Source organism: Pseudorasbora parva, chromosome 25, assembly GCF_024679245.1.
Source record: "Pseudorasbora parva isolate DD20220531a chromosome 25, ASM2467924v1, whole genome shotgun sequence".
In the NCBI taxonomy this organism is placed as follows: domain Eukaryota; kingdom Metazoa; phylum Chordata; class Actinopteri; order Cypriniformes; family Gobionidae; genus Pseudorasbora; species Pseudorasbora parva.
The window spans coordinates 28,109,103-28,123,126 of record NC_090196.1 but is presented as its reverse complement, the minus strand read 5'-3'; the positions used below and the strand labels follow the sequence as shown (position 1 = coordinate 28,123,126).

Genomic DNA, 14,024 nt, shown 5'->3' with positions numbered 1-14,024 from the left:
CATAATTTCTGTAAATATTTCTATATTGAAATAATTTCACATTAAATCTCCAAATTCATGTAGAAACAACATAAAGATTGTATATTTGAAATATTTGTTTATTTACTATGATTTTTACTAGAACATTTTCGTTGATTTCTGGGGATAAAATTAGTAATTATAACCATTTAACATTACAGTATAATTGAAAATGATCATTCTAAACATTTAATAGGCTAGCCTCATAGAACACACACACACACGCACACGCACACGCACACGCACACACACACACACACACACACACACACACACGTCTTAATAGACTTAAACTTAAGTCTTAATATCTATGAAGAAAAATGCAATGGAAGTCAATGGGATCACTGATAATATTTTGCAGTTGTGCCACTTGTCTTAAGGATTCTAAGATATTTTATCTGGAAATCACGTAAACAGACTAATTAACTTCGTAAGAAGCCATTTTTTCAGCGTATGGCTAAATGTGCATATATGCGAACTGTCGAGTTACAAGCTCTGAGTAAACAGAAGCTTTTGTAGATAAAACCTGAGCCTTATTTCTTTTCTGCTGCTGTTTAGTCAGTAAATCGTTGTGTTTGCCAGGAAATCAATAGTGTTAGTGACTGTTTACAGAAGATGTCAATTTTCTAACACTGGTGAAATGTTTCAGTTAACATCTTAGTGGCTGAGCATTTTTTTTCTTGACCTTTTGTGCCATTTTATTAATAGTATAGTAGAGAAAGGAGCGGAAATGAGAAGGAAAAGTCGGAACAAAAGAAACAGGAATTCATATTGTTGATGTCAAAGGTCTTGAGTCTAATTAAACTCTTCTTACAGTATGTGTGGGCAGAATATTCATCCATCACTCGGTGGAATCAAGTCATATTGGTCACAGATGTCAACATGGACAGCTTTGTAACAACAACTTAATAATCCTTGATAAAGCTAAGAATAATGTTCATATTAAAAAAGGGATGGTCCATCAAAAAAATGAAAGTTCTGTCACAATTTACCCAGTCTCATGTTGTTTCAAACCTGTATGACTTTCTTCTGTGGAAGTTAAAATAAGATACTTTGAAAAATGTAGTTCTGATGTGAACTGAAACTGTTCTTCCTTTTGAGTTCCACAGAAGAAAGAAAGTCATACAGGTTTGGAATGACACAAGGGTGAGTAAATTACAGAATTTAAATTATTGGGTGAACTATCCCTTTATTATTTCAGTTTAATTTTAAGTAAATACACTCTAAAAAATCTTGGGTAGTTTTTATGTTACCCAGATCCTGGGTCAGACATAACAACCCAGTGTTTGGGTAGTTTTTGTGTTGCCCAGATCCTGGGTCAGACGTAACAACCCTGTGTTTGGGTAGTTTTTATGTTACCCAGATCCTGGGTCAGACATAACAACCCCGTGTTTGGGTAGTTTTTGTGTAACCCAGATCCTGGGTCAGACGTAACAACCCAGTGTTTGGGTAGTTTTTGTGTTGCCCAGATCCTGGGTCAGACGTAACAACCCAGTGTTTGGGTAGTTTTTGTGTCGCCCAGATCCTGGGTCAGACGTAACAACCCCGTGTTTGGGTAGTTTTTATGTTACCCAGATCCTGGGTCAGACGTAACAACCCAGTGTTTGGGTAGTTTTTGTGTTGCCCAGATCCTGGGTCAGACGTAACAACCCCGTGTTTGGGTAGTTTTTATGTTACCCAGATCCTGGGTCAGACATAACAACCCAGTGTTTGGGTAGTTTTTGTGTTGCCCAGATCCTGGGTCAGACATAACAACCCCGTGTTTGGGTAGTTTTTGTGTAACCCAGATCCTGGGTCAGACGTAACAACCCCGTGTTTGGGTAGTTTTTGTGTAACCCAGATCCTGGGTCAGACGTAACAACCCAGTGTTTGGGTAGTTTTTGTGTTGCCCAGATCCTGGGTCAGACGTAACAACCCCGTGTTTGGGTAGTTTTTATGTTACCCAGATCCTGGGTCAGACGTAACAACCCAGTGTTTGGGTAGTTTTTGTGTTGCCCAGATCCTGGGTCAGACATAACAACCCCGTGTTTGGGTAGTTTTTGTGTAACCCAGATCCTGGGTCAGACGTAACAACCCAGTGTTTGGGATGTTTTTGTGTAACCCAAATCCTGGGTCAGACGTAACAACCCAGTGTTTGGGTAGTTTTTGTGTCGCCCAGATCATGGGACAGGGGTAAACTGTTCTCAAGGAAAAGGTAAAATCTTTGAATGAAACAAAGAAAAGCCTTTTCAATTGATTCTGCTGTTTAGTCTATCGCTGTATAACTGTTGCCGACTATCTACAGATAGAATTTTTGTAGAAGAGGAGAAATGTATTCCAGATTGTTTCATCATGAGATGCTAATATTCGTCCTCTCTCTTTCTTTTTGAAGCCCTGAGCTGTTTTGAGATGTTTTCATCTCAGCGTGTTGTGAATGTTTGCTACTACGCTGCACCGTAAGCTATCATTACAATCTGTGACCGCCGGTACACAAACCAACCTCTGAATCCACAACACAGAATAAAGAAACTCCACATTCGGCCGGTAATGAGCATGACGCATACGTCTTTCATTTAGGAACAATTCCACTTTGGTTCCATTCCTGCGCAGTAGTTTTGTTCCATATGGTATGTATTAGCCGGGTTTTAGAAAGCATTGCATAACTGAAGAAAGGAAACGTAGAGTGCAGGACTGAGAGAGCCAGAACTGTTAAGACATCGTGTATTAAGATGTAGAGTGGAGCGGCTGCACACAATGAAGTTATTCTGACAGCTGGACTAAAGCCACCGCAAGACATTGATTCTGAGCTTCAATTTCAATCTGTCCTCCATCTGTGATCTCTGTCTCTCTCTCTCTCTCTCTCTCTCTCTCTCTCTCTCTCTCTCTCTCTCTCTCTCTCTCTCTCTCTCTCTCTCTCTCTCTCTCATCCCGTCCTTCTATCTCTGATCTGAGAGATGTTCATTGCATAAGATATCTGTCACTCTAACACGTTCAAGTCCAGTCGCTCAAAGGAATATTCAGTGTTATTTTCAACTTCAGACCTTTGAAATGTCAACGCTGCTGTTTTTCAATAATAATAAAAGCGTATGTGACCTGCTTTGTCACTTTGTCATTTCGCTTAGTTTTTGAAAGAAAAAACTGTCAAAGTCAAATTGTACATTTATACTCCAAACCATTGTTTAGAATTATTTAAATATTATCAATTTTTATTTTTTTTGGGTGTGAAAATGGTCTCAAAAAATTCCAGGGAGTTAAAAAAAAAGTATTTAACAGAATTAGAATACTTAATCAAACATGCATTAAATAATTATCATTATTAAATAAAATAAATATTATACATTTTGTCACATCCAAAATAAAAGTTTGTGCTTACAGTGTGTGTGTACTGTGTATAATTTATGTGTATATTTGAATACACACACATACATATTATGTATATATTTAGGAAATAATATATATATATATATATATATATATATATATATATATATATATATATATATATATATATATATATATATATATATATATATATAGGAAATATCTGCATGTATACACTGTAAATAATATTATACTTAAATATTTTTTTAATTAAATATATACATGCATGTATGCGTATTTAAATATACACATTAATTATAAACACACACACACGTAACGTAAACACAAACTTTTAATATATATATATATTTAAAATGAATAAATACATACATAAAAATCCCCATTTTATAATTCCCAGTATACTATAAAAAAATTAACCAAGAGGCATTTACAAAATATATTGAAAATCTATCATAATTATGTGAATATATACTTTAAGGGAAAACAAGTTTATTTTTCTTACATCAGTGGCTCATAATTGTTCTTCTAAATCTAATCACTTGATTTTAATAATATTTTCAGAAAACAAGACTTTATATCTTATGCCTATTTGCTTTTGAAGAAAATATTTGTTGGTGTAAGAATGTTTAGATATTTTACTGAAAAGCAAGAAAAAAATACTGAGTAAGAACATCATTTTTGCAGCATACTGACTTTTATCCAAGCGCAAACTCCTCCAGGTTCTGTTGAAGCCAAAACAGAAGTGACTTAAACTGCAATTCATCGACTGGCCACTAGGGACAGGCTCCAGAAGGGAGCAGAATCTCATTTAGCACCATGATAAAATCCCCAACTATAAAAAAAATGTGTTTACAGCCTGGTACAAATCGTGGTTTTGGCCTATACGGCTAATTTTGACCTTCATGACAACTGTGAGGGGGGTGAATTTTGAACTCATTCGTTTACATTATATAAAGCCTTAAAGCTCTGCATAATTAAGGGCGTGGCCACTTTGATTGACAGGTGGATAGTCATTTATCTGCTGTCTGTTAACAAGAGGGTAATCTAGCGCTCGGAAAGCGTTCCACCCATAGGGGCGGCCATTGCTAACCAAGCCATCACCTGCTGTTAGCATCCCATTGACTCCCATTCATTTTTGAGTCACTTTGACAGTGAATATCTTTACATCTGAGGCGTTTAAAGACTCCATTTGTCCATTGTTTATTTCTAAAGAAACACGACAATGCATAAAAGAATCCATTACCTTGTATCTTATACTATCACCCCGTAGAAGCTGTTTTTGTAAAAAATATTCTATAACGATTGCGTCATAACCAACGCGACTCTGTCGCACAGTTGAGAAATTACCGTATAGACCTGAGGAGACGCTCAGAAGCTATCTTTACTGTTTATGAGACAGTCGGGGGGACGTGGAGACATAAAGTCCGATAAAGTCAAGGGAGAAGAATGGGGAGAAGCCGATAGTGAGCCAAAAGCAACGGGACAAAACATTGAAACAACGTGATTCAGATTTCACTTTCCACAACTACTAGAAGACCTACAACTGTCTGACAGGTTGCTTACGTCACATCTACGTCAGTTCGCTCAGCCATCAGGAAGTGAGTGCTTCTAATTGACTTCATTTTTCGCCGTGAAGTCTATGGGATCACTCTGTCCATTTCTTTTACCGTCTATGTCTGTTAGTCATTAGGTCACCTCACCTCAGCTCCCTGTGATGTTCCTGCTATAACCTGTAGTGAAGATGCGCTCTTACACACACTACATTACAAATTATTTCAACAATATCAAGATAAAACAGACACTGTTTGAAAACAGTTTGGTGTCGCAGAAATGGAGTTGAAAATAATCCAGAAAGTCCATCTGTTCTGGCTGAACTGCTTCTGAGTTAACCTGATCTCTGTTCTCAATGTAGCACGCCTGGCGGCGCGGTGTAAATGCTTTATTTGCGGGATATATGGGCTTGTTTATTCTGGCCCGCGGCAGCAGGGAAGCGCAAGTCAGAATTTCCATCAAGTTGGAATGGCAGTCATAAGAGCAATGTCTAACCGCTCTCTCAAACAACAGCACACTCATTCTACCGCCAGTCTTTCCCTGCTCACTCTTTCCACTAGAAGACCTCTGGGCCACTCTGTTAGATATCACAATGCACAGTAGTTTAGGGGGCCCACTGGAAACAAAAAGGGCATAGACGAGACTTAAAAGAGAGCGGGAGAAAGAGAAATTGTTTCTTTGAGCCTCTAAAACACAGCGAGCATCAGACAGGCATGATCAAGGTCCGCCACAATAGCTGTTATTCTGTGAACGGCTTGTAATTAAGATGCAGAAAATTCTATTTTACGCATGACTGTTCCTCAACGATATGGCAAAATGCTACGCAGGGATCCTGGTAGTCTCTGAGAAACCATTACACGGGGCTGTTGGCCCTTTTAATTAAAGCCAATGACAGCTCCTCGGGTTCCAGTGCTGCTCTTTTATCGTGAGAAGAATTAACTCTCATTGCAGGCACAAAGTACAAACAAACAAAACAAACAAGCCTGTAATTACAGCATCATTAGTTCTTCCCACTGTTTCCTCAACAAACGAGAAGAGTTTACCCCAAAAAATGAAAGTTCTGTCATCATCTGCTCACCCTCATGTCGTGACTTTCTTCCTCCTGTGAAACTCAAAAGCCATTTCCAAGCTGCTCGAGCAAACAATATAAACATATTGTGACCAGAGGCTGTCATGTTCCAAAGAAGCTCCATAAAAGTGGTCTTTACAACTCTCACACAACAAATCGAGTCTTCTGAAGTCGTACAATAAGGCTTTATGTGAGGAAATTTCTGTCATTTATTGATGCTCTCAAGTGCAGCTCTTAATCTCATTTGCATATGCGCATTTTCTATCAGTATAGCCGAATATAGTAATGAGTCGTGCTGTTATGGAGATTTGATCTCCTTCTTGGATAAAACATCTCATTTTGTGTTCCATGGAAGAAAGAATGTCAGAGAATAAGTAAATAATGACAGATTTTTTGTGTGTGATTTGGGTCAGGGTTGAAGGAATGAATAAAACTGAAATGGAAATGAATTAAATATATTTAGAAATACAAATATTGTATTGTCAAGACAACCTTTAGCTTGAGAAAGCCTGACCAGAAGGTTTGAAGTAGATGTTAGTCAGAAGGTTTTAAGTTTAAGTAGTTTTAAAAGATAGACAGACAGACAGACAGACAGACAGACAGATAGATAGATAGATAGATAGATAGATAGATAGATAGATAGATAGATAGATAGATAGATAGATAGATAGATAGATAGATAGATAGATAGATAGATAGATAGATAGATATAATTAACACATCACTTGCATGTTTTAGCTTGTTGCTATATTGATTTACCACATTATTAGCATGTTTTAGCACATTGCTCGCATATTTTAACATATTGTTAGCATTATTTAGCCCAATGCTAACTTTATTTATCATATTGTTAGCATTATTTAGCCCAATGCTAACTTTATTTATCATATTGCTAACATGTTTAACACATTGCAAACATGAAATAAAAAGTTTTAGAACATTGCTAGCATGAATTAGCCTGTTTTAACATTGATAACATCAAGTGGCATGTTTGCTAACATGTTTTAGCACATTGATAGCATGTTTTAACACGTTGTTAGGATTAAATAACATGATGCTTAACATATTGCAAGCATGAATTTGCATGTTTCTGCACATTGCTAGCATAAATCCCACATTGTTAACATATTTTAACAGCGTGATTTTTCACCCCCAAACCAGTGCCAGCGAAAATCTCACCCTGAAGCCGATTCTAAACATTTTATTTGTTAAAAAGCGCATGTTAGTGTATTTTGCTAACATGATTGAGGGTCAGAAGATTAATAATGAGTTTAAATAGCATTTTAGTAAGTTGATAACTTAAGTAACTTAAACTAAAATAATAAAATGCTGATTGTATATAAATAACATGTGTGCTGGCACTCACGTCCTCCCAGGAAAAGTTGTCAAGTCCGTAATCTTCATCCAGATTCTTGATTTCTCCATGCTGAGGTGCTTCCTCCATTATAAACTCGACGTTAATGGACTTGTAGTAGGGGTGTGTGATATTCAGAACCTCTTGGGTCAGCGCCACGGATCCACCCTCCCTCACGGTGAGGTTGACCACCTGGACAGGTATGATGCGTGGAACAATGTCTATCTGCACCTCCAGATCTTTTACAGCGGTGAAGCCATTACTGACGTTAGCTGTGAAGTGGTCCCGGCCCTGCAGGGAGGCAGAGACGTAAAGGATTCGGCCTAGGTTTATGTCCTCCTGCGTGAACGACTGAACGTAGTCCAGCACAGGTGATGCTCTGTCGTCCGAGTCGTTGTTGAGTTTGACCACATGACCCAGCCTTGGAAAGTCTTTGATGGAGTACACCATCTCTTTGGGCAGGATGTCTGTCTGCTCCACCTAAGAAGACGGAAAGAGGACCTTCATGAACTGCTTGTGAAAATGAGTATAATAATTTATATTTTTGACTGAGATATCCCTTTAAGGTCAGCTTAAATCTTAAGGCAATATTTACACATTTACATAACATTTTTGATTAAATTAGTTTGAATGGTACGTTGGAGAAACCCAGAAATCATAAATGAGATTTATGCCAAACCATCTATTTAACATGTGATAAATCCCAGAAATACTTAGAGAAAACATAGCAAAGATATAAATCAATGTCAGGCACTCACAAATGTCCTAATGAATATGAGTGGAGTATTTCCTCTACGGCAACACTTGGGTAATTACTGAAAGTACACTCAGCGGAGCGTCAACAATATAGCATCTAGAACCACTGCAGAGGCTAAGCAACCCCTTTTCCTTTTTCTAAAACAAACATTTTGCAAATATATGCAAAGCAACTCCTGGACAGATTTATGAGCCTAGCATTCAGGGATTTTGGGAGAAGGGCTCTTGCGGTTCTGAAACCTTCCACAATGTAATACAACAGCTGTTGAACACAAATTATCATTAAGGACTGTTGGAAGTCTTTGTAAACTGATCTTAATATTTCTTCAATATGCGAAAATGTTTGTCATGTATTTTACTAGTGAAATTAATATAATTCTCTTCTAATGTATTAATGTAAAAGCCATACAGTACTCTCACAGCTCTTTGAAATGGGCCAAACACTGAAAGCACTGGCTTTTTGCCTTTGGAAAACAACTTATGAATTGACATGAAATAAGACCCTTCATGTTCTAATTCCTGAAGTTGGCTTGAGAAAGTCTGACCAGAAAGTTTGAAATAGATTTAAGTAGTTTTAAAATCTAGACAGACAGACAGACAGACAGACAGACAGACAGACAGACAGACAGATAGATAGATAGATAGATAGATAGATAGATAGATAGATAGATAGATAGATAGATAGATAGATAGATAGATAGATAGATAGATAGATAGATAGATAGATAGTAAACAGTTTACACCGGTTTAAACTTTAACCTCACTTTTTTAGAATTGTACTAAAAAATGTATTAATATCTTAAATACATTTAGGAAAGTTAGCCTTACCTTCAAATTGGTTTGTTCGATGATAGAATGCTCCCCTTCATATGCAATGATCACCTTGTTCGACACAACCAGCGGCTCTGACTGGTAACCTCTCTTGAATATCTTAATCCTGAAAGTGTCCTCTGTGGACAAACCCTTAGCTTGCACAGTGAAGGCAAAGGAATCTTTTGAACTCTGGCTCTGGTCATTGTGTTCGTAAGAAACCACACCCTTAGACAGGTCCTCTTGAGTAAATGTGGAAGATTCAATTCCACTCACTATAATCCTACCATCACTGGGAGCAGAAGTCACATCATAAATGATCTCAGCTCTACTTCGGATGTCCATGTTGGTCTCTGCACTTAACAGACTGGTGTTTAGCGTCTTGGTGCTACCATGGTCCATGACCACAATGGTATTGTTGGCTACACGCAGATAAGGGTCACCTGCTTGCACCTGAAGTACAGCTGTGGTCTTGTGTAACCCATCAGACACTTGAAGTTGGAATCGCTCGCGATCTGCCCCATGGTGGACAAACAAAACCTTCCTGTCCCTCAGGTCAGCCTGGGTAAAGCGGTAGAGAGGTTGTGTTGGGTCTTCTGAAGAGACGATGTTTCCTGAAAGAATTCCCACTCTTGCATAAACAAGTTGGGTGTCATTAAAGTCAGAGTCATCGTCTTTGAACAGAATGTCATCAGTGGTTAATAAACGTTGTCCATTTCTGACAACATTAAAAGATTTGTGGATTATCCTTTGAGGCACATGGTCATTCCTGGACTGTATTGCAATGTTAAACACACCCCTCAGAACTGCATGAGCCTCATCTTGCCCACCATTGCCACCTCTTGAATCGAATGCCAGAAAGGTAAACTGGTCATGGTTTGTTTCTGATCCATCATGTTTGTAAATTAGCCTGTTCACAGAAAGATCCTCATTGCTAAAGACACGAATTGCACCCTCAAATCTTTGCACACCCGGTGGAGAGTCTCTGATAAGACGACCGTATTTGGGATCTTGTGTTATTCTGTACACAAAGTCTGTTGAAGTGGAGGTTTGAACCCAGAGATATTCTTTATTTATGATATTTTCATTTCCTTCCAGCACAACAAGTCTCTCATTGGTTAGGACAGGAGCATTAGAATCAGCCTTGACTTTGATTGGAAAGGTGTATTCTCTCGAGTACTGATCCTTTGCGAATACTTTGAACTTCAAATGATCCTCAAAGTCAACAGCTCTGCGGACATGAGGGCTGTAACTGATGAAACCATCTACAATGTCTTGTTGGGTAAAGGTATCACCCTCAGACAACTCTTTATCAAGCATCATCAAGGCTCCTTGGGCTGGGCATTTCAGAATTGTGTATTGCACTGTTCTTGAATCAGTTTGTCCTATCTTGACGAAAGCTTGTAATTGCTCAGGCTTAATTACTGTTTGCTGGCCGTCTTTAACTTCCAGAGGAATCATTTGAGCCATTCCCACAATGGCAGGCATAATCTTGATGATAAACATATTGTCTGGGAGGATGGCCTGTCCGAGCTGTGCACTGAAGTGAATTTCCTCTGTCACTATGCTGTTAGGATCGTTTATGAGGTCGGGAATGTATTTCAGTCGGTTCTGCTCCAGATCAGACTGATGAAATAGCATGACTCTTTTTGGTACCCCATTGTCTGAGAACAACTGTAGTTCTCCAAAATCAAGTGGCTGAGTGATATTATAAACAACATCTCCAGTTTTTGGAGTTGCAGAAATGGCCAGATTTTGTATTCCAATAGGGGCGCTGCTATCCTGACTGATCACAAGGCCAGTATTTGTGACCAGAGCAATCTGTGGCTGGGTGATAAGCAACTTAAATGTGCTTGACTGGCTAACCAAATCTCCATCTGACACCTGCAGGGTAAGTCCAGACACTTCTCCTCCCCTGTGAACGTAGTAGATATTTCCTGCTTTCAGTTGTCTACAGGTGAACTCACTTAGACCAAACCCTGGATGTTGAGCATTCTCCAGATATTCACCAGAAGTACGATCTGAAGTGACTGTGACCTTGAGTTCATCACAACGATTATCTGAGTCTGAGATTTTTATGAGGTTTGGGCTTAAACGTGTGCGCCCATTAGCTGTGATTGAGATGTCACCTGCACTGAGCTGAGGGACATCATTGACGGGGATGATCTCCACTGGAAGCACATATTGGCGTGAAACACTCAAGCACTCAGGGAGATTCGTTCCATGTGCAATGACCTCCAGCTGGATTTGATCTCCATACTTTTCATTGCCATTGTGGATATACTTGATTTTCTTGTTGACAACATCCAGAAGAGTAAACTTTTTTGAGTGTCTTGCATTCATATCAATCTGTCCATACCAGGGATTATGTAGCAGTGTAAAGATGATCTGAGATTGACGAACACCTGCAGAGTTTAAGTTAAATGTTGGATTTAGGTTTACAATGTCGACAAAGGCCTCTCCTCCTTCAGGAACTAGCAGAGGAGTGATGTCTAGGAGCTTGGAAATATTGTGGAACATCTCTGGTAAGTCCTCTGTAGGAAAACAATGTCTTTCATGAGTAGTGACATCAGTGTATGTTATTCTTACTGTAGGTGAAATTGTTGACTCTAAATCTTCATCATAAGTGGAGTAATCATATTCCCCTTCACATTTCACATGAATGTCTTTAGTTATCAGAGCATCCTGCAGGCTTCTGTGTTTCTGATTCACCTTGATTTCTCCTAAACATCCAATGAAGGACTCAGTTGTGATCTCCTCCTCCACACGAGTCAAAAAGTCATCTTGAAACACATCCTTCATCTTCCTTTGAATGCCTCCCAGGTACAGGTTCCCCACTAAATCCAGCTTTTCTGTCTCATTCAGAGGGTGTGAAGCAAGTTTACTGTCCACATTTAACTGGAACTCATTGGGGTCAATCTGAATGGTTACCCTGTGCCACTGATCGTCATCCACTTTGACTTCCATGTTGTCCAGCACATACATCCCACTTCCCAGCTCGATTACACCTTTTAAGAACCCTCCTGCCATTCCAATTGCAATGAAGTCTGTCTGGTGTCCTGGGTGGAAGAGCAACAAAGCATCCTCAATGGTCGTCTTCATAAGCATCTCCAGACTACGGGAGCCTGAGCCAAGTCTGGTCCAAGTAGGAAAAGAGATGAATGACTCCGGGCTGATAAAGCTTGTGGTGTCTCCGTCCCCTGCCTCAAACTCGCTGCTACAGGTCTCCTTGGTGTCATAGCATACTGGAGTCGCTGAAGCCAGAATATCAAAGTCATGAGATTCAAAGATAACATTGTTCATGCACCCACGTAGGGAGGGTACAGCTGTGCTCAGGTAATCCACTTCCAGGTCCCTCACGCCTCCAAGGAACACGCCCTGGTCGATGTTCAGGTCCTCATCTGCACTATCCATTGGGATGAAGGTTGTGTACAAGTTGTCCACAAGCATAGTTAGTTTGGAGTCTTTCAGACTAAGAGACACATGATGGTCCAGAAGGTTATTGAGCTGGAGACCCATGGAGGAGGCCAGAACCTTTTCTCCAGATCCCATGTCAATCCTAGCCTGTAAAGAGACACACAGAGTAAAACTGGCTGTTAAAAATAAGAAGTAAACACTTTGTTCTGCAATAGTAAGATGTTCTGGTTTGTTTCTTTTAAAGTAACATTCATGTCTGTAACACAAATGTGCCAGAGGAAAATGTAAAGGTTAATACTTGTGCTTGTTAGGAATAGGGTTTGGGGTTTCTTTGCTCCACAAGCACCAACATTAAATCTTGTCTCAATATCTTATGCAATTTTGCTTCATTGGGTACATTTGTCTTGTTTAGACATTTTTACAACAAAACAAGACAAAAGTACTGACTAAGAATATGATTTTTCACAGTGCGTTATACATGCATCCAATTGTGAAATTTGATACAGACTTGGCTGGTTCAGTCAACTATTTCAAACACTGTGTACCCACTTAAACTGAAAATATCATAGATCTCATTTCAGATCTGCAGCCTCCAAAGATGAAAAAAGTAAATCTGAATGAATTGAATATGTCAGTAGAAATGTGTTTTTAATGACAAATCCTGCCACAGATGAAATAGTCTTGGTGCCGTTTCATATAGCAGCATAATGCAGGCAGTTTGAGTGTCTGTGTTTATCTGTGCGGAGCGGGAGCCATTTTCTAGGGAGGCGACAGATGAAGAATAAATATCTCAGAGCAAACCAGTAACTCATTCTAGCTGTGGAAGCTTTTTCCATGTGTTGAGCTGAAAAACTGTGACGATCCTGTCATAGTGGAGCTGGAAGCGAACGTGAGTCATCCCTCTCACCACAAACCAAACGGCTGCTTCTCAAAAACTCACAAGAGATTTTCTCAGTGTGTGGCTCATTATAGGGCCCTGAAGTCTTGAAGGGCCATGAGAAAATATTGGCGTTTGTATTCATTTGTGTAGTCAGTCTGGGTTATAATCTGCAGTTTGAAGAACTGCACCCTGTGCTTTCCGATTTGGCCAAATCTGATTTTTGTCTTTAGTGCATAAGTAGTAATTTACAAGCCACTTTAATCCAATCCGGACTGACAAATAATTACAGCAACAAAGCTACTAGAAGTCATCTTAATGAGGTGATTTGAGGTGAGATAAATAAATATAAATTGACCCTTGAAGGATTTGAAAATATATATCTCACCTGTAATCTGCCATTGTAGAGCTCCAACGAGAGGTAATCTCTGTGTCCCGCCGCCAGTAGGAGAAGGCCGCTACGTCTGCCTGTTTTAAATTCGAGCGACACTTGAAAACTTGACAGGTCCTGAATGGCATCTATTCGACAGTAGCTGTCCCCAAAATAGGAAGCTGCAAACACAGAAGGAGAAAGTGTTTTTTTATTTATTTTTTTATTCAAAAAATTTAATGATGACGTGCACCATTAACGTGTGAATGTAGATGTGGGAGGACACACAGCAGATGGAAGTTTGAATTGAAAACTTTTCCAGCTGTCTTGTCAGCTGTTGTGTAGAAAACACACTCTTCTGGAGAGTTCCAACTTCGGCCCCATGAGAATGTTTATATAACTGCTTTGCTGCAGGATTCCCAGAGCTTAGTATAGTAATGTTCGGCTGTATGCTAATGTAGCCACCTGCCTTGGACTGCAA

At 39.2% G+C, this 14,024-nt stretch overlaps 1 protein-coding gene across 1 annotated transcript in view; it reads right to left on the bottom strand.

The window, feature by feature from the left end:
- cspg4 (chondroitin sulfate proteoglycan 4) overlaps positions 1-14,024 on the bottom strand; it is a 68,872-nt gene that overhangs the window by 15,318 nt on the left and 39,530 nt on the right. The window contains exons 2-4 of the mRNA XM_067436627.1: positions 13,562-13,725; positions 8,898-12,443; positions 7,326-7,793 (exon numbers count right to left, since the gene is read on the bottom strand). Coding sequence (XP_067292728.1) covers positions 7,326-7,793; positions 8,898-12,443; positions 13,562-13,725 — 4,178 coding nt within the window. The remainder of the gene's footprint in view (positions 1-7,325; positions 7,794-8,897; positions 12,444-13,561; positions 13,726-14,024) is intronic.